Below are 26,524 nucleotides of genomic sequence, written 5' to 3' on the forward strand. Positions count from 1 at the left end.
CACTGCCTCTGATGGGCCCCTGAGCAAGGCCCTTAACCCTCCATTGCTCAAGTGGTGCTCAGTCATAATTTTAAGTAATTTTGGATAAAAGCGTCAGCTAAATGCCATAAATGGGAAGCATCATTTTCTCCGCCCCAAAATACAAGTTCAGCTGACACCTCAACACCACTTATTGTGAAAGGGTACCACCTACAGGAAGCTACTGGAAATGTACAGTATAATAAACTACAGACTGTAATTTCTGAACACATTTTGACTTTCACTGAAATGGCAAGACTGAAAACATCTTGCTGCTACAATCATTTATTTCTGAGACAGGATTTGCAATATTCTAAACAAGAGAAACGGGTCACACCAAGTCTGAAATTTAGCTGCATGTTTACATGAACCATCAATAGCCTGCATAAAAAAATAAAAAAATAAAAAGGGCTTTTACTCCCAAGCACTGAATTCAAATTTCAGTCCTGGATATTGTAATTACTTGTAAATAAGAGATCTAATGTAATGGATTAGGCCCTTTGTCATCACCCCTGACTTCCGCCTAAAGGAAGGTGGAAAATTGTCACAAAACCTAAATGACAAGCACCTGGGACAGAATTTGGACTGAAGTTCTGGAGCTGAAGATCCCTTGCCTTAAACAACCACTTACACTGGCAATGGTAGACAAGTTAAAGACACAATGTAAAACAGTCGACTAGCAACACGTACTAACAGGTAGCATCAATACTGAGAAAGTGGAAAATCATCAAAATGCACAGAATGCAATGCAAGATCCTTTTAATTTTCAGAACAAGAGCAAAAAAAACAAACAAACAAAAAAAAACACACCAAAAAAAAACCAACCCTAAAAATCCACAAACCTAAAAAAGTGCCTTACAATACTTCCATTGTAATGAAGAAAAAGAACTGTGGCACAGTGGAAATTAATCAGAGGAAACAGGTGCTGAAGTTACAGGTAGTACAGGAAGTCGTCCAAGTTAATGTTGGGCTCCTTGTGGATGCTCTGGCCCACCAGGAAGGCCAGTTTGTGGGCATACTGGCACGGTGCAGGCACTCGTACAATCCCCTTACACACACAGACACACACACACACACACACACACACACACACACACACACACACACACACACACACACACACACACACACACACACACACACACACACACACACAGACACACACACAGACACCAGACACTGAATACCACTCAGTTCAACAGTTCAGTATGACGAGTCAAACTTTCCACTAGCATCTCAAGTCTGGATTAAGCCAGAACTGCAAATGCTGATTAACTGGCTGAAATAGCATCCAAAGGCAGGGGGGGTGTGGTGAGGGTGGGGCAGCATCACTGCCATCAAAGGAGAAAAGCCAAGAGCAGGAAGCCCAGGGGAGGCAAAGTGACATCATTTACACTCTTCTCACTGAAACAAAGCCAGCCAACAGGTCGTGTCACAGCTGCATGATGTCAGTAGTAAGCAGACACTGCAGGAGTTTCCCCAACATCCCCTGGACCTCAGCTGCCTCTCCCAAACTGTCAGTGTTCTGAAGGCCACGCAGCACAACACCAGGAGACTCTTACCTGCCAGTTATAGTACATGTGGCAGAGCTTATAGGTGAGTCTCTGCATGTGGTCTGGTTTGAGGCCACTGTTGTCAAACACCACGTTGTAGTGAGTGGGGGTGACGCTGCCCATCCGCACTGCTTGGCTCACGATGAAGAAGTCGTACCTGAGGGAGCAGACAGCCGACGGTCAAGACACAAAGCACAGCCTAAACCTGTGAGGGCTCGTCATAGATGCTGCACACAGTAAATGCAAGAGACAGCTCACAAAGCAATGTTTCAACACCAAAGAGACAAAGCTCACATCAGTCAATGTCTTTCTGAATCCAAGCATTAAATAAAGAAAAAAATAAATAAAATACATTGGTGGTGGTACGATTAGTCTGCTTGGTGCAGATTATGTGACTTGAGAAATGAACACGCCCCCTTGCTGAACCCACCACTCAGGTCGGGTGACCTCAGTGTCGATTACTGTTCCAGGAGGAGGGTTGGCCAGTTTGCCATCAAGACGAGCGAAAAACCTGGTAGCGATTCTCTTCTTCACCACCACCACTGACAGTTTGGGCCTGCCGAGAGAAATAAATACAGAAACTAAGAATTTCTGACACCAAGAAACTGTGCATCTCTCAGTGACGCTGAAGTGTGGGCGGAGCCTCACGCATAGTCTTGGCCCATGGTCTTGATGGACTGCATTATCTGAGGCACCTCGTAGTTCACGACACTCTGCAGCATGCCATCTGCCACACCATCGCGATACACGATGATACGAGATGGCAGACAGTTGTTGTACTTCAGGTACTTCTTCAGAGCACCTGGGGACATGTGTACGTTTTTATATATTATATCTATCCATCTATTCCCCCCCCCCCCCCCCCCCCCCCCCACACACACACGATTCTAGGTGAGTAACTGCAATGCACTAAGAGATGTAAAGACATTCAAAACTGTAGTAAAGTAGTTAAGTTCATCAGCTGTACAGTGCTTCACTTGTGAAAAAGGGTATTAGCTAAGCCTTTATGAAGTACAGAAAATATCATTCAAATACTACACATGACAAGCTTCTATGAACTAGAGATGCATGTAAAAATTATATCTGAGGATTAATACATAAATGGCCAAACATTTATAAACTACAGATAAACTCATCAAAAGTACATGCTATTGAGCAAATGATTGCTTCCATTTATAGCCAAGTGTTCATGTATGCCTCAACACAAGGTTGCTTAAATAATCAACTCCCATTAAATATGCAAATATTACTGCCATTAAATATTCAAATGTTTTCAAATATTCAAAAGTCTATTTGAATAACGTCCATTTGGCATGCAGTCGGCTTCGATTACCAACAAGATATGGACAGACTGTCGCTGTAGAATGAAGCAGGAGATGACATCATACCGCAACATGCAGGACGATGCCGAGCATCACATACCCTTTAGAGCCACTTTGAGTCCGTCGATAATCTCTTGACCACGGCCCTGCAGAACGCACTTTGAAAACCACCTGAACATAACGCGCAGCGTCACCAACCAAACGTGTTGGAAAAGCTCACCAGAAATAAACAACTCGATAGGACACTTTAAACAGTCTAGTTTAACACAAAGCCCTTAATCCCATTTTCTGTGCCTACACAAAACATCCCCTAGACTCCAGGTGGGTCCACACTCTTGGAACTACAGAACATTTGTATTAATTTCAATGAGGTTACTCAATAATTTACTAGAATGAACAACAACAACAACAACAACAACAAGAGTTAGTGTTAGGTTAATTACCTGGACATGCCCTGGTTGAGGCTGGCTACCAGAGCCCCAATGGATCTCTTTCCTGCAGCAGTGTCATGGTAACAGTCAATGCCCACAATCATCAGCTGTTTCAGCTAAGAGGGATAAACCAAGCATGAAGCACACAGCAGATGCTCAGGAGACTGTAGTGCCAACAAACCAGACAAACACAAAGCTAAACAGAGCATACTTTTCCAAAAGGACTTTATAAAACAAAAAAGTTTATAAATATGAATCTTAAGTTATTCTTCAGCTAATTCTCTTCCAAACGCACATTTTAGAGTGTACACATTTTTGGCATCCAGTTGGTGTAGCACATGTACTACACAGTCATTTGCAGAATGACTAGTAGCCCGTTTCTAATCCACAACTACACAAAGTGAACTGAAGTTCCAGTATGAAATGCTGGTGTATTTTAGTCTGGCGTTTAAACAGGAGCCCAGTAGTCGGAGGCTTGTACCGGGATCTCAACACTCCACAGCTCTCCCCCCATCTTGCAGTTCATCTGCAGGGCGATCTTAGTGGCCACGGTCATGAGAGCCTGTGGTCTGCTAAGGGTGCGTGACACCACACACTGGCTGGGAGTGGGGCAGTCCACACACAGGTACTTCTTCACACAGTCATACTTGTCCTTACGGTTGGTGGGCAGGATCACAACCACCTACACACACACAAACAATTAAAATTGATTAAAAAAAATCAGCTTGTGTATGAGCACGTTTATGCTGTCTAAAGCATGTACACCCTTACTGGCAACCGCATTTTCCTTTGCGTTAGTCAGTTGGGAAAAATAACCGATTTTCCGATTTATTGCAATCGTCATTTGGTTGAGCCGATGTGAATTTTAAAAATCTTAACATTTAATTTCACAAATTGAACCATTTGCTTTTTATATATATTCATCAGGTCATAAGCTATTCTTAATGTCTCCAAAGATGCCCATCATAAAAAGTTTTAGTACTATTAATTGCCAAACTGAACCAAACCCATACGAATCTAAATCATATTGGCAGGTCTATACCCAGCTCTAGCGTTCATGATCCAGCTCCCCAGTATCAGAGAGGAAAGTGCTCATTTCATTTGACTCTGCTGAATTTACTTACACGTGCGTGTGTGAGAGAGAGAGAGAGAGCGAGAGAGAGAGAGAGAGAGCGAGAGAGAGAGAGAAACCCACCATCTGAGTCTCCGGTCCCACATTCTGCTGCAGGGCTCTCAGCAGAGATTCTGGCCGATCCTCGTATTCTATCCTGCTCAGAAAAAGCCACGGGTAAGCCATGAGAGCAAGAGATGAGCAAACCCTGATATGATGCCCACAGAGGAGCGGAACAGAGCTATGGGCACTCACATGACTGCCCTCTGCACGCGGATGCCCATGGGTGGTGCCACCTTGTTGAGAGTATACAAGAGTGACTGTGCTGCATCAGCATTACGGCGCGTGAAGAACATGAGCCATGTCTCCAGAGGCATGCTGCTGATCAGAGGAAGTCCTCGCATCTCCTTAGACCAGTCAGCAGCACAAGGGTTGTACTCGTACTTCAAAAACACATACACACACAAACAACTCAGATTTGTGACACACATACAAAAAAAACAAAAAAAAACAACAGAACTCTGGGTGTGTGTGCAGTGTGTATTTATATGCATGTAAAAATGTGTGCATGACCCCTCACAGTCCGGGATGCCTGCAGGATCCTCTCAACGGGAAGAACTCTTCCAGTCAGACTTAGTAACTTGTTCTCAAAGCTCAGACCCCACGTACTGAGCTCATTTTGTGCTTCTGCACTCCTACAATCAAAAGGAATTAACCAACACTCTTGCATAACTGTGTGCAGGAAATAAAAACCCAATAAACTTTAACAGCAGCTTGTCTGCGCCGACACAGAAACAGCTTGCTCATTACTGGCTGATGCTGCTGATGAATCTGATAAGGCGCCTCTCTCTCTGTTCTGGGGTCAGTCTGGTGTGAGAGGACAGATCCTTCATAATGTTGAAGTCATTGCGCATCTTGTCGGTCAAACCTGCAGTTTTGAACAGGCACCAGGTCACATGGCCGTTTTGTAGTGGGCCGAAACTCTACTGTGTTCTCTGAGTACCCTGCTGTTTTGGTGTGTCATGGAGCTACAGGCTGACCTGTGAGGTAGCAGAACTCTGGGATGAGCAAGGCAGGGCCTGGTGGCGGAGCACCTGCAGGACCCATCTTCTTAACATGACTGACCAGCAGAACCTGGTTCATGTCTGTTATTTCCAGGTTGTACTGCTGCAAAGCCCCCCACACACACATACGTAAAACAGAGAAACCAGTCTCGGTTCAAACAGGCACTCTGACTGCCGTTATAACATCTCTACCATTTTGTAGTAATCCCGGAAGGAGATGTTAGAGTCTCCTCTCTTAAATGTGTTCACAGGGGTTTGGTCCCAGGCAATGTCGTCAATTCTGTAAGTCTTGTTGTTGTACCTGCAACAGAGAGAACATCCTTAAGATGTTTATCAAACCAGATCAGCATCAAGTCCAATATAATCACATGGTGAAATATCTATGAACGTTTTCAGTTATCCAGGTAACTGATGGCCAACAGTCAACTGTGAAACACAGAAGCTCTTTCACAAGCAGCGAAACAGCTTCACAAGATCACATTACAACCAGTAGACAACAAACACTTTCCAGTCAATCCACTGAAATTTCATAAACATTTTCCATGACGTAAACTGTTGTCTCAGCTGACCAATCACCGAATCTCAAACTGTAAACTGACCTGGGAAGAGCACAACACAAGCTACACACAAGAGGCTCCTGCTGCAAATTTGCTCCCATTGCATAACATGTTCCCCATCACCCTACTGCACTCATAGAAGATACCTGACAGGAGATTATTTGTTCAGTTTATATGACAATAATAAGTCAGGCATTTACATTTAATACTGGACCATTCATGTTTTTAGTAGGAAAACCAGTAAAACTGGGAAATGACTGTGTCCCACCCCACCCCACACACAATAGTATGTTCAATCTGTATTTGTTGTTGCCATGTTGTAGAGGACAATTTACAAAATACCTGTCAGATATGCATCCCTCTTGACCACCCGATGGCCAATTCATTCAAGGATTCATTTCAAAATGAAACTTTGAGCGTAGTCTGAGGTTATGTTACTAGTATGTTACAACCACAGCTAACAACTAAAATGCATTTCACTATGACACCTATATAGTTTGTTAAGACATTTGATACTACTAAATATGGCAAAATCAAATTAATGAATAAACTGAATGTGTTTTCTGAGTTTAGCAAAGCAACTCACAAAAACAAAGTAACTCAAAATGAACAGTTCATGTCAAGTTTTTCCATAGCTTAGAATTTATCATAAACGTTAATCTGTATAGACGGAAGGACATGGACAAATCTGTTGATTAAGTGTATGCATACAATCTTTATAATGTACAATATTTACAATGTGGTGTGCAATGCCAAAAAAGGGATGCTCTGCACCACCTAACAAGGGGTACTAAAACAGCACGTGCGTGGGGTTTCATACTTGGTGAGGACGATAAGGCCCACCAGTTCCTTGGTGCAGGCGTCAGGGAAGTACTGGTCTCTGTACTGCTGTTTCAGGCTGGACATAAAATCCAGAACAGTCTCACTGCGCAGAACCTTGTGGCTCACGTCTGAACACAACATGATGCTGGACTCGTACTGCAGGATGTTGGTGACAAAACCAGGCCAGATGGTCAACCTGCACAGCAGAGGGAAGATGTACTGGTCGTCTGTCCCTCTCTCTCTCTCACACACACACACACACACACACGCGGAACCTGCTACAGCACCTGTGCTGGGGGATGTTGAGGGGGTCGTCAGGGTTGTAGTAATGGCGTCCAATCTGCTGCATGTTCAGCATCCTCAGAATCCTGCAAACCACGAAGGCTGCAGTAAGCAAATCAGGAAGGCATCAGATAGTAAATGACTTATGTGCAACAACCAATCAGAAAATGAATGAATGAGGTAAAAACCAGTGTGAGTCAAGTGGGAGAACCAATCAGAGCATGAATTAACCTCCTACTGTGCTCTCAAACAGGCCCGATTTGGCATAACCAAAAGAAATCACTTGATAGTACTTAACTTTCTTAAAATACAGTCCATCTATCCACTTAAAACCTCTAAGGACTAATAAGTACCTGCGTAGCAATTTTCAGTCGTCTATGTGCAACCGTTCGCCAGAAATCCCACGCTGAATACACCATTTTTTGTCAATTTCCACAACAATCATGCTTGTCCTTTTAAAACATGCTTCCAGTACAAGATAACTTCAGCTTTTGTCATAGAAAATTCAATTACCAATAGTATATAGTGCTAGTAAAGTTCTATATTTGTTTGCTCGTATCTTTGAACAAAAACACGCATTCCTTTCCTTCGTAACCAAGCAAAACATATATACCAGCCTCTAGTTACCACAAATTGCAAGTTACTCATGTAGCAGAGCTCCTGAATAGACAGCCAAGACCCTCCTTAGTTTTAGTGGTTGCTGTTGGGCCATAAAGAACTACTTTCTTTGAGTGACGGTCATTCACACCTATGCATGTGGCGGTGAGGGTGGGAAGAGTACCAAATTACTTCACAATTGTTTTCCGCAATTGACGTGATTGGCATCTGTTTTCACAAATGGAGGACGCTTAGACGAAAACAGACACCTCACTTGCCTGATATGGTGACCCACTGTGTGAGCTAGAACCTTGCGGACAGTAAAATATCGCTTGTGCGTTCTGATCAGATAAAGTGCGGCGCATGAGTGTGACACTGGCAAAACTGGAGGAGTCATGGATATTGTTTTTAGTGAATAATTTGACTGCCAATAATTTTAGACATCAAGGAAAGGAAAAGGCTTATTGAAACTGAAGTTTGTGTGGAGTTTTTGCAGTTATGAGCTGCAAGCTGACAATTCAGTGGCTTCTAGCATTAACTTCAATGTTTGTATTGTAAATCATTGGATGTCTCCAATTACTGCTGGAAAAATTCGTAATTCTGCTACAAATTGCATGTATAAATGAGAAGGCTTAACATTCTTTTAAAATGGTATTGCAGCATTTACAGTATTTTCTCCAGCATAACCTTTGAAGCTAATATTGTTTAGCCTTCAACAATGAAGCTAAGTTGTTGAACATTGCTGTGATGTTTTAGCAAAAAAAACAAAACAAAAAACAAAAAACCCCCAACCCAATTGCACACTCAACTGTATAGTGACTGATTACTTTATGCAATTGGAGGTCTTTGGGCACTTTGGAGATGTCTAGAACACTGAGTAGAACACACTGTGTAGCTCCTGAGTAATTTCATGTATATTCTCATTTCATGCAATTGTTCACTTTATTTTACAAGACACTGGTCAATCAGGAAATGTAGAGCATGACTGAAAATGAATCTCCAGCATCCAAAAACACATTATAAACACCCAAAATAAAAGCTTTTTTTTTTTTTTTTAACATTTACTTCTTGAGCACAAATGGAACCCAAATGATGGGGGGGGGGGGGGGAAGCCTGGATGTGAATGCAGGTCTAGGCCCAAGTGTCTACTTGAAATGTGTACAATTTCAGATAACTAGCGTTAACTTAAGGTACGGCAGAAGATCAGATCAAGTGAAGCAGGAGGGTCCAGTCTGTATTAGGCTCTACAAAGGCTACATGGACCTGCTCACACCTCCTGAAGATGATGTTGTAGAACTGCAGGCACACAGGAGAGGAAGGAGGCAGCTCACTGGTCAGGGTGACGGTGATCTGGACTTTCTCTCCGTGTCTTGTCTCACTGCATAGTACCATCTCCTGAAGAGAGGAACACATCAACCACCAGCTCCAACACAAGATCAGGCCCAAACAAGTCCTTCAAGGAATGCAGGCCCAATATTATTCTACCACTTCCAAGAAGGAAAGCTTTTCTATAAAATGACCATCCCTACATCACAAAGCATGTACCATTCATAAAACAGCTTTTTAAAATGTGAGCGTATTTACAGTGTAATGGAGACGGTGTGGGAGGAAGAGAATGGCTCCGTCAAAGCATCGTGCTTTGCCGAGCGTCTGTTCGTGCTGGAAGAGAAGAGCTGACCGCAGGCGCCGAGACTCCATGGGTGGATTGAAGTCCACATGGTACTGATAGAGGGCCCACTGGGGTCGCGAAAGCAGACGCATGAAGTTCGCCCTCAGCTCGATCGGGAAGCCAGACGTCCCTTATAGAAAAATATTTAAATTGCCAGTCAAACACCAGTTTCAATTTCAGTGAAGGCTGAAGTATTATGGCTGTGCAGTTTGTTACAAGTGCCAGTTGGTAAATAAATGTGACTCAAGAAAAACACCTGACCTTCCTGAGTTGACCTTCAACCAAACTGGGCCCTGGACATTTACACACTATTGCCATGTCACTCTTCAGAATTAGAGACTATAACAAAAAAAACAATTCACCCCCAAACTTTGCTTACCTGAACATGGCATTGACTCCATGACAAGGTTGTGAGACACTGACCTCTGATCCAAGACTACCAACCTGTCTTGGACTCCTTGACATGCTCCATGAGTTGGCGAGTGTGGACTCCGGCATCATGGAAATCTCGCCTGCGCCCCCCCCTCTCGCCAATCTTCACCTGCTGAAAGCCTGCCGAAATCTGCAGCACCGCTGGAGAGAGATTATGGATGAATAAACACCCACTCAACTTTTTAAATTTAAGAGGGCAATACAGTTCAAGAAACGTACTATCCCATCCTGTCATGTCAAAATGTGTCATTTAACAAATAAAACAGTGATGTATGTACCAAATCCTCAGTTTCCAGGAAACATCTGAAAATATAATGGTGACTGCTATAAAATTAGCCTTACAATTTTCCTCCAATATATAGGCATGAGCAGAGGGGAGTAGTAACGCGCTACAGTAGTTTACTCCATTACATTTACTTAAGTAACCTTTTCAACAAACTGTACTTTTGAGTTTAATTTTTTTTTTTTTTTTAAGAGAACTATACCAATAGTATAACCAATGTACTTTTACTTTCCATCTGTTACATTTTAAATATTTTTTTTACATTTAGTACGTTTCGAGTATGGGAGGGTTGGTGAAATCACTACAGATGATCACTGAGTACCACAGCTTTACTTCAGTAAGTTACACAACTGAACACTAGACAGACATAATGAACAGAGAACATGAATATTTTCTGGCAAGCAGCTCACAATATATCATTTTCTTTAACACTCACTTATCTGTGTATGAAATCTGAGCTCTCGCTCCTAATGTGCATTATTAATATGAAAGTAAAGCATGGTCAGATATGAATGATATTCTAAGAAAAAAAAAAAAAGGCTGGCTAGTTACAAAGCTATAAACTACAAGCAGCAGAAAAACAAAGGCAGCAGCTGAACTGAACTAGGTGTGCAGGAAAGTACACCCTATATTTTCAAGATAAGGGTTTCAAGTTTATTAAAAATTAAAGATTTGTAACTGATTTTATATATTGATATTCCTTGGGATCACGTTATCTAGGCAAAGTAGGATGTATCTAGCCAGCTGGTCTGACTAATCAGTTGCCTAATTGCAATGCAAATATAATGAAAAGTAAAACGTCTAAGATACCTTGGGCAAGAACACGGAATATTCCCAGAAACTGTACTAATCACAAAATTATCACTAAATCCAATGTGATGCTTGTGACTCGTATATGCACAATATCAGCAGATATGAAAATGTCATGGATCTTAAACATAACACATGAGCTAAGCAGGACAAAAACGCAGAAGCCAAATGATGGAAAAATAAGACTGGTGTGAATGGATGTCTAGGCCCCAAGCATCTACTTCAGTCTGAACGCTCAATGATCATTGCGCTGTGTGTACAATTTCAGATAACTATTATTAAGGTGCACAAGTACAAATCACTCAAAAATAAATCTTAAAATCGGAGGTGCACTTAGGGGTAACGTGACGTTACTTTCTGGCGTCAACGCTCCGGGGGCAGTTTTCTGTCTTCCCCTACCGACGAGCTCTCCTTCAGACGGCGGAAGCAGCACGGGCCTTGACACCTCCTGAGATGTCGTCGGCTGCTGTAAATAAATCCACTTTCGTGAATGATTTGTTTTGCAAATTCGTTAGCTAAAAAAAAAAAAAAAAAATCGACGTGAAATCATGCGCATTGAAGTTTAGATTTGTAGCGAGCTAGCCTGAAAATCTAAACAGAAATAACTCAGGAAACATTTAGTTTAAAAACTTAAAAATAACAACAACAAAAATCGCTAAAGGTCTTGTGAAAAATACAGATTGCGTGTGTAAATTCTCACGCAGCACCAGCTATTCAGCGTCGTTAGTGAGATAAAGACAGTGGAGCCACGTTGGTCTCTTACCGCGCCTGGAGCTCCAGCTTCTGGGCCGCGGGCTCTGCCCCTAGACCTCGCCCTCGCACGTCCCGTCATACCGTCGTATTTAACACCCACACGTTCCCTGAAACTATTCAAGCGCACATGGCAGGCTTGGCGAAGAGCGGTCGTGTCCGTGCAGGCGCGCCGGCGCGCCTCCTACTACACGCACGTGCTCAACGCGCGATCCTCGCCAGTGAAAACCTAACAAGCTAGCGGTTAGCTAGCTCAACGTTTAAGTTTAAAAAAACTATATTAAGATCATTAGCATGCCGTATGTACAAATAATGGAACTTTGAGGTTTAAATAGTACAGAAAAATGCTGTTTATATTACAGCACTACCTCTGTTTTTATTTTTAACATTTTAGTCAGTTACTGCATTGCCGTTTAGGAAGACAGCGTTAGCAAGATTAGCTACCACTTTGGTAGCTAGTTAGCATGCTACTTTCATGGCGTGTTTTACAATATTACATATGTATGTATATATATATTCGTAGCGTTTTTTTAACATTAGAACCAAACGACTGGTAATAATAAAATGTGCATAATTCTACTGCTTCGAAAGTATTGAACCAAATTTCTACCTCACCTTAATCCCGTTAGTTAAACGAGCTCAATTACCTCAGGGTTAGTCAGAGTCCTCGCTGGTATATATATCACTCCGCGTGATTCTTCCGTTATAATTAGCCAAATTAAATATTTGAAGGCTTCTTTGTTATTTTAGAGATTTTTTTTATCCCACTGAATAAAGCTTACTGTTTTAGGGGTTATTATTTCAAAATAACGAAATCGTAAAAGATACTATATTATCTGGAAGGATACTCGTTCGCTTTGAGAAGTGAAACGCCAAACGATGATACATTTGACGCCAATTAAACTTGGCGCAAGTGGAACACGTCAGTTCGTGTTTCTTCCACCAAGTGGTGCTCAAGCACAAGTTTAAATAGAGACCCACAGCAATGAAACCTCAACCGACTTGTGACATTTTCATCGAAAAAAAATCTTGTAAAACCCAAAGGTAAATTAAAAAAAGTTCAACAATTTCTTAGGACACAGCTTGCATATCTAGCCAGGCTTATTGGCATATTCAATTGATTGTTGTATATGTTTTTTTTCTTCTAAATAATGCGTTATTCTGTGACAGTTGTTAGTGTCAGTGTCCTAAAATCAACAAGATTCGACTGGACCTTAGTCAAAAATGCTGTAAAAAAAAAAAATCACACTATCCGCAAGACACGGTTTCAGCTGCACTTTCTGCGCGCATCTTGCGTCATGGCAGCTCTTACTCTTTGTAAAGTTCATTACCCTGGAGTCCTGGGCAGACCTTACAGACTTCTGATGTGTGATTTGTGAGGGCAAATGAGATCTGATCCCCGGCCCTGCGCTTGCAAAGCTGCCTCCTTTCATCACACATCATTTGTTTTGATGTAAACAAGATCAGAGAAAGCCGAGGAAACAAGTCTCTGCCTTGAATTCTGAGCGAACATTTCTCATTTCCGCCGCCTGTTCAAAGGGGAAAATCGGCGTGAGTCGGGGCACATGCGGCAATGACCTCGCGTATTGGTGCTGACCGTTTGCTTTAAATAAATAAATCGCCGTTTTTCGCAAAGCTTGGATTTGCTGCGCAGCTCTAATGAGTTCGGGCACGGCGCTGCAGCACGCTAAGGCCCCGCTCAAAGGCGCAAGCTTTTGATTTGGAGAAGTCGCACACCATCATGTCCCATTGCTGCGGTTTTTGTTTTTGTTTGCGTGTTTAGGGTGCACTTGTGATGCAAAGTTTTCCTTTATTAAAACTGCATATTTTTAAATTTATATATATTTTAAGAGCGCATTGCATGGCTGAAACGTAGACCATACTAATGGAATCATAACAGGGGAAATACTGTTCAAAGTCTTCAGAGCACTTTCTATGCTGCTATGGGAGAACACATACCAAAATAGGCTTTTTCTGTAGAAGTATGGTATGTTGGTTTAATAATTCCTCCCTCCATTTCTTCGCGTGTCTGATGAAAGGAGCCACCATGGCCTAGTCATTTGAAAAATCTTAGTAGCAGCGATTCCTTTCTAAATGGTGACCAGCTACATTTTGGAGGCTTCTTCCCCTCTCCTGATTGGCCCGATCCCGCGTACTTGTCTCCCACAGACTTTGATGAAACATTAATGAATCGAATGTTAAGTATTATGCAGCAGAGTCACCCCCGAACACCCCCTCTACCCTCACTTTTATCTCTTCAGAGAATATATTCAAGCCCCATGCACCACCCTGCTTGCTCCACCCTCCATGCCCCACCCTGCTTGCTCCACCCTGCATGCTCCAGTCTTCTGAGCGAGAACATGGCACCTCGTAGTGCACTTGCAGGCTCTTCTCCAAGCTCCCTTTCATGTTCGAGATCCAAGAGTTCTCAGAGGCTCCGTCCCGAGGGAAAGCTCCTCTGTCGCTGTTTACCTGCCCTCGAACAGCGAGGCTCAGTGTCATCTTAGCAGCGAGGGAGAGATTCCATGCGGTCTGGCTTGCGTCTCAACGCCGAAGCGATTTGCGGTGTCTTGAGCTGCGAAGATGAGACCAAAGTCAAAGTTGTGGTTGAAAGTCAAGCAGGGCAGAGTAATATGGGCAGACGCGCCACTTTGATCTCTTTGTAATCCCTTGTTGATTTGAGGGAAGAGGGGTATACCGATTCGTTGGCCCTTTGTCAAGGAATGATGTGTGGCATAGCAAAAAAAAAAGGCAAAACTTTAATGCACATTTCAGTCAGAGGAGCGTGGCTTTAAAGCCAATGCCCCAAAATCAGTGTTCTAGTCCCCGTTGAACATCCACTAACATCCTGTTCCTAGCAACAGTGCTCCCAGTCTCTGTCATTTGATGAAACATGACCGGAACCTTGAACGCTGTAAATAAGCCCCTGCCATGATCACATGAGTCCCAGCTGTGTGTTAATGCAGAACATCCTAATATTGCTTCGCTGTCTTTGCCTGCCCAGATGCTGTAAGGCCACATGGGCTTTAAACATGTCTACCATGTTAAAGGTTGAGTGCAGCGCATCTCTAATCAACAGCTACAAAACTTGCACATTAGGAATACATGCTGTTAGAAAAATTACTGCAGCCACTTTGATGAAAATGCAACCGCTACGCTCTGTCACCAGGAATGTTTCCTCTCCAATGTGCATTTGGTTCGCCGTCAAAATGTTCAAAACGGAGGCAGAAGCAGATCGAGGCAAGAAAGTGAAAGAGAGAAGAAGGAAAAAAAAGAAAAGAAAAAAAAGTTGCCCCCTGCCTGCCGGGATGATGAGTGCCTGCCAGGTCTCAAGCCAGAGAGAGAGAGAGAGAGAGAAGGAAAGCTGCCACCATATAAATGAGGAGTTTCTAAAAGTTGAACAGACCATTCTGATCCAGTGGATCTATCTAATATTAAATATTTCCATGCAGCCAGTGATCTAGGCAGTTTGATTTGTCTGTGATCCTTTTATTTTGTGCTGGTGATGTGTTTGCTAAAACAGGACAAGAGAGATACTGACCTTGTGAGGATGAGGTAGAATGACACTGACACTGTGAGGATGAGGTAGCAAGATGTTGTTAAACTGGTAACAGAAATAGAGCACTTTGTAGCCTGCGGTGAAGACTAACCTGCTTGGTCTGATGAGCTGCTCTGATAAGTGCCTACATTTGTTTCACTATGTGATGAGGCTTCGTCCTCCAATGGTATATCTCAAATGGAGACAGGGCTAAAGGCTTCTGGGGATAGAGAGATGGCAGCTGGTGTCTCAGACGAAGTTCAGATGCTTAGCTACTGTCCCGGCTCTATCAGCGTCAGAGGTGTGTCTCACATGTCCTATGTTACATTACATTACTATACCACGCTTTGACCTTTCCTTTCAGGAAGCACGGAGCCCCACACTCAAATGAGCAAGAGATTATTGCAATGTAACTCTTCTGTTTTTGTTATTTATCCTAACGCAAACATGCCATGTTGGCTCATGCAATCGCCACTCAAAAACTGACCTTGCCCTTCCCATGTCTGTATAAGTAGTTGAAGCCTGAACTGCTTAAGAATGACCTCCCTGTAAAAGAGAGAAAATCCATGGAAAAATGGGAACTATTTCCTGGTTATCCGAAAGCTCTTTAATCTACAAAAACACAAAATCACAGCATTATCTACATGCTAACCGGCTTTGACTAAAGCGAATGGGCCTCTTTGAACTCATAAATGGAAACAAATGTGCTTTGAGATAAAGATCCTTCTAGAAAGCCCGAAACTACAATGGACAGGCTAAATGCATTCAGTCGTTTCAGCATAGCACTCGCAAAGAAAGAATTAGCAAAAAGTGCCATCTGACGGGGTTTCATCCTCCTGTTCGGACATAAAGCGATCCCCCTGTCTTCGCTTTAATTGTCTGAGGATATTTGAAACATGGTGCACTATACTTACCAAGAGTGCAATTCAATTAACTTATTTGAGATGAAGGAGTGCTTTGAAGTAGGGTGGAAAAAGAGTAGAGAAAAAGCAGGGGGCCTAATTTCATCCGTTTCACTACAAGCTTTGAACCACGTGTTCTTCAAGGAGTAGTTAGCATGGCTGCGGACATACACACCAAGGGATCGGTGCACGGTCTAATGACTTTAAAAGCCTCTGTGCCCAATGCAAAAAAAGCGAGCGGGGTTCTAGTTCTAGTTTGGGCTCCACACGCATCCTCAGCGGCAGCAACGCGGAGCGCTTGCAAAGATGAGAGAGAAACCGAGCGCTTATCGCGCGCGTTCTCCACGCCAGTCTGATTAGCCGTGCTCTGCGTGAGCGCCGCAGGGGGGTCAGAGGGTAGGAGAGACAAATGCGGGCTTTTGGCACTCGCGCTTCTCACAGAACCCCATACCCGACTTTACAGCCATCCAACCACAGGGTAGAGAAAGTCACTGCAGGGTGTCTTCGGTTAGCTACGGGTGTCGCACTTCAGGCTTCTGGAAGAATCCTGGGGCCCCAGGGACGGTGGAGGAGAGGCAAACACAGGCTTTTGACACTCACGCTACTGTAGCAAACTGAAGCTACCCTACCCTCCACTTTGGGTTTGAGCTGTTGGAAAGTTGGGTATTGGATTCACCACAGTGGGTTGCACGTGTAGATAAGACACTGACTGATTCTTCCTGGCTCAACAATTTTAGATACACAAACACATAAATGACCTTCGAAGGTTCCTCAGGCCAGAAGTGGGAATGTGGGTTTTGGCACACTTGGTTTCCTTCATACTTGATAAGGCATAATCGGGGTAGTACCCTTGACCTGAGACACATTGAAAGGAGTGTGTTTGTGCGTGTGTGTGTGTGTGTGTGTGTGTGTGTGTGTGTGTGTGTGTGTGTGTGTGTGTGTGTGCGCGTGTGTGTGGTTGGCTAGATAAAACCCTCATGTCAAAACGCCTATGTAATACAATGCCTTCAGTGCTTCAGTGCTGATCTTAAGTCAGTTTGCACTGGTTTTTATAATGATTTTTTAAAATAATGAAATTAGTCGAAGGTGACTAGTCCTGGGTCAGCATTAAAAACATCTGTGCCACACATGCTAACTTTCTTCCAATGAATGAGGCTAGAATCCACAAAATACCATGAGACCATCGCATAATACTATTGGCTATTTCTCTACAGTCATCGTCAGCAACATTAGTATTTTGTGACTGTGTTACTGTTTTAAACAGGCAGCTGGAGTGTATATGAGAGAATAGGGCTTGACTTTGGCTTTCTCTGAGTATAATGGCACCTTATAGCTAACATTAAAAACAATATTCATATTCATGTTCATATTAAGTGGTCTTCTGTAAAAGACTAAGAGTAGGCACATGTTCATACAGTAAACAACCTTGTATCAATATTTCTGATGGGTCTTTCAGCTCACCAGCCATATGTACCAATTACCAGTTAACAAATTAATGTCACTAAGGAATTAATATAAAAAAATTCACATACTCAAAAAGAAACAAGAAAAAACAGAAAACTGTTGTTGTTTTACACAGTCCACTATATGTATTTCAGTGGGGTTTCAAACAACAGTACTGATTATGTGCCATGATTTACTGAAAGAGTCGGTTAGGGTGCTGACAGTCTGCTTGCACCTTCAGACATGGCTTACCACAAACCCCTTGCCCCATCAGCTCACTTCTTTTTTCCTTCATGAGGGAGGTGACAATTGTGTGTGTGTGTGTGTGTGTGATTTTGACCGGAGCAGAGGCATGCAACCCCCCCCCCCCCCCCTCCCCCCACACACACATGCTGTGCAGGGAAGCTATGTGATCTTTTTTCAAAGTCAGCTGAAGTGGGGGGGTTCATCTGTGGGCTGAGAAGTCTCCTGCTAGCAGCGCTGGGATCCAGCAGCACAGCTGATTCACACGAATCAACCAGCCCCCCCCCCCCCCCCCAGCTGGACGGGAATTTGATGTGGAGGAAGACTGACTGATTAATACTGATTCATTCTGATTCAGTTCAGTTTGGTTCAACTCGGTTCATGGTTAACAGCACTTTTATTTTCTTGCAGTCATTTTGTAACCTGACCTTTTTGAGAGCGATGGAACTTTTTGGTGAACTGAAAGTTGATTTATATTGTTGAATAATTATCCTAACCAGAGGAGACTAGGGTTTGACTGCTTTTGCGGGCACACACACACACACACACACACACACACACACACACACACACACACATTCAAACATAAACATAAACTCTTACCCACATGCACGCACACACATACAGAAGTTACCTTGTTATCTGGGCACTGACGTAACATTTCTTTTCCACGTGTGATGTCTAGGTCCAAAGTAAGAGGAGGTACATTTCAGCCAGTTGAATAAGAAGAAAGAAGGAGGAGAAGTGAGAGAGAGAGAGAGAGAGAGAGAGAGAGAGAGAGAGAGAGAGAGAGAGATAGATATAGAGAGAGAGAGAGAGAAAGAGAGAGAGAGAAAGAACACTACGCTGAAGTGAGCATCAAAGGAACTGGAATCTCAGCATGCTCCGTAGTGGTCTGTGAACTCCCACCCAAAGAGACGTGCACACACACACACACACACACACACACACACACACAGAGAAACACACAGTCACAAACCCTTCCTGACACACAAACACACACACACACAGTCACATACTCGCCCTGACACACACACACACACACACACACACACATTTTCACCACCCACCTCCACCCCTCCAGACCAATCCTCTGCAGTAATTAAAACCATCTCCCCCGCTGCTCTGGCATCTCATTAAACCACTGCTCTCCTCTGCTTTCATCCCTCCATCCATTCGCCCTTCCATCCCTAGACACACACACACACACACACACACACACACACACACACACACATCATCACGATCACGGTCACCCAAGTCCCTAAGCATCCTTAAAGGAGCCTCCTCAGGCTAGCTTTAGTGCTGAAATGGTAGTTTGAGAACAATTAGACAGTGTTCTAATAGGTGGAATACGCAGGGGGTTGGTTTAAACGGACCCTCATGCTGAAAGTCGAGGAAGTTTTTGTAATGTTATGATGTTAATGTTAAGTCATTTTAGTGGAAAGCAATTTTGTTAAGACTAAAAATGCAAAATGAGTTTAATATTGAGAAACAGGGAAAGAAAGATACAAATTTTCTGAAATGTTCTCATTTGACAGCCTGAAGTCCCCATATTTTAAGATTTATGTGTGTGTGTGTGTGTGTGTGTTTGAGATTAAGACAACAGACTGATTTTTGTGCTATGTATAAAAGACCGCAGCCCTACCAGTCGGGAGCTGCAGGCACCCAACAACCCGTCAGCGTTTATCCCTCCGTCTCCCTGGTTGCCAGGGCGTCCAGACCGCTCAACACGGTCACTTTAGCCACGCCGAGCTGTGCTCGCTCCAGCCTGGCGCTGCTTCAAAGCACCCGCTTGTGCCTTTGCTCTGTCTCAGCCTGGTACAGGTGCCAGCGCTAGGCTCCATGCACCTGAACGTGGAGAGGGGTGATGGAGGAGGGGGTTGTGGTTGACCCAGAGGTCCGGTGGAGCTCCTGGGTGGGTTACGTGCGTACTCTGGACCTGGCAATTGAACGTGCGCACATACACAATCCCACACAAATGTCTTTTTAGCACACTCATGCAGGGGTGAGATTCCAACAACAGGTCACCGTGACGATAAATAACCATCTCCGTCACCGGGGTGACAATGGCCCCTTATCGGCTTGAGAACAGACAATGCCTAGCTGACTCCTACAGACTCCTAAAGTCTCACTCTCCAATCCTCGCTCTCCAATCCTCAGAAGGAAAAAAAAGAGACAGCACAAGTTGGTTCAGTGCCCAATGCAAAGTAGCAAGCAGATAACTGATGTTCTCTCTCTCTCTCTCTCTCTCTCTCTCTCTCTCTCTCTCTCTCTCTCCCTGCGCTTTTTTCTTTGAGGGAGTCTTTGAAGTCGGCAGGGGGCCCTGTGCTCTCACAGTGATGTTAACGAATGATACTTTAAGCGATTCTTTTTTATCCAGCTAGCTTAATGAAAGATTAATAGGTTTGATATTTTCCTTGTTTATGTTTTATTTAAAAAGCAGGCCTTGGTCCTTGGAACCTGTTAAAAGCTTCTTGGCACCGGCCATGATGATTTTATGGATCATTGGCACTCTTGTCTCTAACGTACAAAAGAAACTCATGTGTTAACTGCATATGTTTGTGTGTGTGTGTGTGTGTGTGTGTGTGTGAGAGAGAGAGAGAGAGAGAGAGAGAGAGAGAGAGAGAGAGAGAGAGAGAGAGAGAGACATTTTGGACATGTATTTAGTTCTTTTTAGAGAGCAAGTATGCCAGTGAATACAGGAAAACAAAGAGTTTTGACATTGTGGGGAGATTTGGCTGGAGAGTAGCTTGTTATTATGTATTGTTGCCTACTGCTACCTTGTTACTGAGATCATGGTTAGGGTTAGGGTTAAGATTTGGGTTAGGATTATGTTTAGGGTTAAACTTTGTTTAGGTTTGGGCATAGGCATAGTACATTTATATATAGTAATACAAAATTCTGTTTAGTTACTGCACAAAGACCCATTGTTAAGAATTTCTGTATTTTCTGTTACTAATTATTGTGTTTGAGCCAGCACTGCACTTCAAATTTGATTTACAGGTCTATACATTTACAGTTTTATGCATTCTGGGAAAATATTGACAATCATATGACACATTATCCAGTATCTGAGATCTTACTGTCAGGCGCCATACTCTGATATCCCTCATCTGTCCAGTCAAGGAAACCTGCAGTGTTAACACAGAACTCTAGCTAGTTATGGTTCGAGAGGACACTAGCTTTATATTCACTCTATGGACTGGCAAAAGCATTTAATTGAATAAATTCTGAATCGATATGACAGTAATATAATTCTGGATAACTAATATATGAACTTTTCAATATTACAGATTACTCATGTGATTTCAAGTTTGGCGTTTAAGGGCTAAAACATTTAAACACATTTTATTGCATTCTAGTGTCTTCTTGGTTTAAATGGTTTAAATCTACATATTAGGTAATAAAATAGTTAAAATAACTGTAAACTTTCAGGCATGTACAGTAAACACAAAATGGTTTATTAGAATAATGTCACTGCTGTCAATATATTGTCTGGTAGAAATACAATTTTGTACTCTGTTTAACTGTCATTACTGTAAAGAAATATTAGAGTATAGTGCTGTAAATATTAATAACAGTATCTACTGAGCAACCTGTTGCAGTAGAGTAAGACTGTGTAATCGATTCTTTGCAAATGTGTGCATGAGAGTGTGTGTGTGTGTGTGTGTGTGTGTGTGTGTGTGAGTGTGTATAGTTGGGGGCATTAATATATGACCTTGAACCGTGGGCAAAATAGCTTCTCTCTCTCCACAACCTTCCCTGCAGTCTCATGTTGCAGAGCGAGGCAGCCACACATGTGATTCATTGGCTAACAAATTCGAGCTCTGTAATTGAAACCCTCGTAAGCGCAATACATTAACCGGGACTGATAACCATAAAGAACGTGTCGCACGGCATGATATATGATCACGCCCACCGAACCCAGAAGGGATTGCTCCCAGGAGCACAGGGTCCTAAACGCAGACTGTTCTGCTACACGCGAGACCGGTGATTCCTCCTGAGGAGTTTGCTCAGTTTTCAACATTGTACTGGGTGACAAAAGGGAGCTTTAATGCCCCCCCGTGGAACAGTCTGGAATGCTCCAGTGACACGGCCGAACAGCTGAGTCCACAGGGCGTTAAGAGCATCTCCCGCGTGAAGCACGCTGTCGTCAGGCGTGCTGGGGATGGGGAGTGACAGCGAGGGTGAGAAAGCGAGTTTTTCAGCAGACACTCTGCTGTTCTCTAGTGAGCTCCACTAGTGCTCTGAGAGATCTTCACTCATAGTAACAGCTGATCTGCTGCTTAAGGGAAGCGTTAAAACTCCACTTGACTGTTTGTTCATTTCATTTGGAGTGTAATTAAACTGTCAGCAGCTGAAGATTGTGTGTGTGTGTGTGTGTGTATAAGTGTGTGTGTGTATATAAGTGTGTGTATGCCTGGAGTGAGAAAATTAATCAACTGAAAAATTTGAAAAATGGAATCTGCTCATAGAGGCCACAGAAACGTCTGTGACTTTCCTCTAAACTCCAGCCAACTCTGTCACTGAACAAATAAAGTGGTGTGTGTGAGAGAGAGTGTGTGCATGTTATATATGTTATACTATACTGCTTGTGATTTTATATGCTGCTGGAACCCACTGATCTACTGTAAACCTGTGTCTATGTGTGTGTGTATGTGTGCGCGTGCGTGCGTGCGTGTGTGTGTGTGTGTGTGTGTGTGTGTGTGTGTGGGTGCGTGCGTGTGTGTGTGTGTGTGTGTAAGGTTAAGGGCCTGAGGGTAATGCCTCACTTTCACTCAACCACTGCTTATCACTCTTTCCTTTTACCAATCCCCACCCCCGCCACCTCAAGTTCAGGCAGGGTGAAGCATGTTCGTTCTCTCTCATTCACCTTCTTCCTCACACATTACCCATTAAAGACATAAAGAGAGATGAAGAGGAGCAGAGGCAGGAGCAGAGGGGAGACCTGGAGAAAAGGGGAAGAAAAAACATGAATAAGATGAACTGCAATCTTTCCCCCGCTTTTATGCAGCACCATGCTTTAGACTCGGGGAACAGGGACGAGAGTCCAGGGAGTTGCCATCAGGATCGCAGATAAGTTAATCTTCCGAGTGTGTGTGTGTGTGTGTGTGTGTGTGTGTGTGTGTGTGTGTGAGGAACACTGCGGAGTCAGGTTTATCTCAGTAGACTTGTTGAACTGAATGCTGTCCCATCTCCTACTACAGGATCACACAGACTAAAGGCTCAGTGAGAGATGATCTGATTAATTAAACAGTGGTTTGGTCAGACAGAGCCTTTAAGAGCAAGAACAAGCGGATGTAGTCAGTATCAAATTAGATAATAATGTTTCAACCTGACATCGCTGACACAGGTGCATATTGACAGACAGATGAGACACATTTCAGCGCACACACGTGCACACACACCCACACACACACCACATGCACATACAATTTGTAGTTACCATGTCATTATAATCATTTGATAGGTGACTTTCCTGCCTGCCCCAGCACCAGGTGCAGGTAGGTGTGTGTGTGTGTGTGTGTGTGTGTGTGTGTGGCATACTTGCCCGCACTGATTCCATCTTGCGCTTTGCTCTCGCTCTCCTTTAAAGAGCCACACTGTTCTACTTCACCTTCATTCTCTCGAGCACGAGTATGGGGCCAATGGTACCATGACGCGACCACAGATGATCGTGATTTCGTGCGGCAATATTTGATACTCTGAGAACAGGAGACGATTCCATTAAGATTTTAATACCCTTACATTGTTGAACATTTAACTGGCCGCGTAATTTCGCAACAGGGAACCGCCTCACAGAATCGTCCCGATTCCACGATCCGAATCGATATGATCATTACAACTCTTTCAGTCAGGCTAAATTACTGAAGCAAAGAAATTTGCTCCTGGTAGAGCGGTTTTTGTGCTCGTTACCTTCGTCCTCCGTAAATATGTACGCTCGTCTTATCTGAGGCATTCATTAAGTCAACGTTGGCTCAGCGCTAATTCCTGTGCTTATTGTCTGAAGAGCCGAGCCAACAGTCTCGTCTTTCGTCCGCGCCGACCTCAAACGATATCGTTAATAGTGAACACCGTCTGTGTTTTTTTTCCACGCCAGACTCACGACAGGCCGCGGCTAGCCTGCCGACAAGGCAGCGTTAAAGAATAGCTGGAGACGATGTTTTGGTTTTTTTTGTTTTTTTTTTGAAGAAAGGGGGAGCAGGTGTTGTCTTTGTGTGTGATGCTGGCCCAGTTGCACTTCAAAAGAGACTTCCTCTATTTGTGGTTGATACTGTAAACGTACAAATGGCGCTCAAATACGTAATGGAGAGTAACAAAGGAGGCAGCGACAGCAAACGGGTCAGAGGTCAGTTTTTTTCTTCTTCTTTTTTTTTTTTCCTTAAAGGAGGTAAACGGCCTTCCGTAGAAAACGGATTTACTACAATTATGAGTGATTTACTACAAAAGAATGTAGCTTGGTCTAATATTGGCTTAGAGATGCGCTGAACATGTGCTAAGCACATGACTTTTTCATTTTTGCAATCCCAGCAGCTTTTCATGAGAAACTCATCTGTCCCCGCAAATTATGATGGGTCAGTGTAGTCTGGAGGGTAGGCACAGGTTTAGGAAGGTGGTTCTCAAGATGACAGAGAGCAAGAATATTGAAATACACACACACACACACACACACACACACACACACACACACACACACACACACACACACACACACACACCTACCTACTTTTACCATGACAGGCAACTCTGAGCCTGGAAGCTTCTTTTTCAAGTTTCAGGTCTAAAGACACACATTTGACTTTGTCACAGAGCTTCTGTTCTGTATCTCCATTGCTCTGTTCCTGGCTGAAAAAGTATACGCTAGTCTCCTCTGTATACTTCTTTGTGCATATGGTCCAGTGCTCTATCGCTCTTTCTCTCTGTCCCTCTCTCATTCTCCCTCCTCCCCTCCCCTCCCCTCTCTCTCTCTCTCTCTCTCTCTCTCTCTCTCTCTCTGTCGCGTTCCCACTCTGCCTTCTGATCTGTCGGCTTTGCCAACCTCCCGGTGAGCCCAGATTCTCTAAAACCTGATGGGGGAAAACCTAAAATGCAACGCCGCCCCCAAACAGACTCACTCACCACTCTGTCACATGCTGGAGCGTGCCACAAACTCAGGAGCACAAGATACTCAATCCTGATAAGAACATCCGGAAAAGAATGCTTGGATGACATTTTCCTTTTTTAATCTTTCAGTAACAGATAAGGATGTGCACTCTAATGTGTAACCCCCCCCCAGCAGTAAACCAGACGATGTAACCAAGGTGACATTTCCATAGTTGACTGTGATCAGGTTTTTGGACAAGAAGGAGGGATTCCCTAAATGACAGGACCCGGAACCTTCTCTCACTGGCTCTCTGTTTTCCCCTCGCTGTGGGAGCGAGTGAGAGAGAGAAATCTGCTCAACTGTGCAAACTCTTTGAACTCTCTGTCAACACTACAAAAAAAAAGACTACATGACCTGGAATGAGTGTTTGTGTCATAAAGAGAGAGAGAGAGACCGACAGAGTGTTAAAGTCTGTGCACCTATGGGTGCTGGTGTGTGTGTGTGTGTGTGTGTGCGCGTGTGTGAGTGTGTGCGTGCGTGTGTGTGTGTGTGTGTGTGTGTGTGCGTGTGTGTGTGCGTGCGTGCGTGTGTGTGTGTGTGTGTGTGCCTGGCAGTGCCGTGAAGACCCATCCCCACCACTACACTACAATAGCGTTCCTTAGCTCTAGAATTCTGAGGTCTTTTCATTAACTAAGCACTTTGCAGTGAGGATTAAGCAGGAGACCAGATTAGTCGGGGGGGGGGGGGGGGGGGGGGGGGCTAGTCGGGTGGCCTTGTGTGTGTGTTTTGGGAGAATTGGAGAAAGGAGCAGATTACACCTCTACAATACTGTAATCCTGCTCCGCTAAGTCACTGTGGAGGACATCCTGTTTTTAGTGCATGTGCACAGACACACACACACACACACACACACACACACACACGCACACACATGCACACATACAAATACACACACAATCTCAATCATTAGGAATCTTATAGCTCTGAAATATGACAAAAGCTTACAGGGTCTCTTCATAGCATAGATATAATAATCATCCATGATGATTGAGTATGTGTTTACGAGTTCCCACAGTGCCACAGCTGACAGACTGGCAGGGTACACAGGCCCTAACGCCTTGGACGGAAGGAAGCCCCTGTTCCCCTTTGCTGTCCAGTGTGATGCCAGCCAATCACAGGGGGTTCAGTGTGATGCTAGCCAATAACAAGTGTTTGGTGTGACGGTAGCCAATCACAGGGGGTTCAGTGTGATGCTAGCCAATCTCAGTTGTCTGTTAGATGGTATATGAAGGACTGGTCAGTTAGGCCCGTCACCATCCTGCCCAGGTTGGTATCTGTTGTATGAGAGGATGGGACATAGCGCGTGGATACTGGAAACAATTGACTTTGGTATATGACCACATTACCAAAACAGGATAAAAATAAATTCAAAACAATCAAAACAATTAAAACATCAATAGGGCAATAAAAATATCCAGGTAAATATTCTATGAAAATTGAGAAAATTGAATTGTGTCAAACATACCAAATGTAGATGAAACTGAATAAAGCAGTTTTAACATTGTAACCTAACTGTGGCTTGCGTTGTCATGCCTACAGACCGGTCTGTG

General features: G+C 43.6%; 1 protein-coding gene across 6 annotated transcripts; it reads right to left on the bottom strand.

Moving 5' to 3' along the window:
* Nucleotides 1-851: 851 nt before the first annotated feature.
* piwil1 (piwi-like RNA-mediated gene silencing 1) lies at nt 852-11,783 on the bottom strand. Of its 6 annotated transcripts, none has more exons than XM_027022081.2 (20): nt 11,715-11,783; nt 11,306-11,399; nt 9,871-9,999; nt 9,342-9,556; nt 9,031-9,152; nt 7,166-7,246; nt 6,877-7,074; nt 5,692-5,800; nt 5,476-5,602; nt 5,246-5,363; nt 5,016-5,130; nt 4,691-4,872; nt 4,520-4,592; nt 3,806-4,006; nt 3,337-3,440; nt 2,994-3,064; nt 2,220-2,373; nt 2,002-2,127; nt 1,581-1,728; nt 852-1,066 (listed from the first exon to the last, which is right to left on the bottom strand). In XM_027022081.2, the coding sequence occupies exons 1-20, from the start codon at nt 11,781-11,783 to the stop codon at nt 950-952; spliced, it is 2,553 nt and encodes an 850-aa protein (XP_026877882.2). In that variant the 3' UTR covers nt 852-949. The 6 variants fall into 6 exon arrangements, with proteins under 6 accessions (XP_026877882.2, XP_026877881.2, XP_026877880.2 ...); XM_027022080.2 differs by having other exon boundaries at nt 4,691-4,878; XM_027022079.2 differs by having other exon boundaries at nt 4,691-4,878; nt 11,306-11,414.
* Nucleotides 11,784-26,524: the final 14,741 nt, after the last annotated feature.

Source organism: Electrophorus electricus, chromosome 18 (assembly GCF_013358815.1).
Source record: "Electrophorus electricus isolate fEleEle1 chromosome 18, fEleEle1.pri, whole genome shotgun sequence".
Lineage (NCBI taxonomy): Eukaryota > Metazoa > Chordata > Actinopteri > Gymnotiformes > Gymnotidae > Electrophorus > Electrophorus electricus.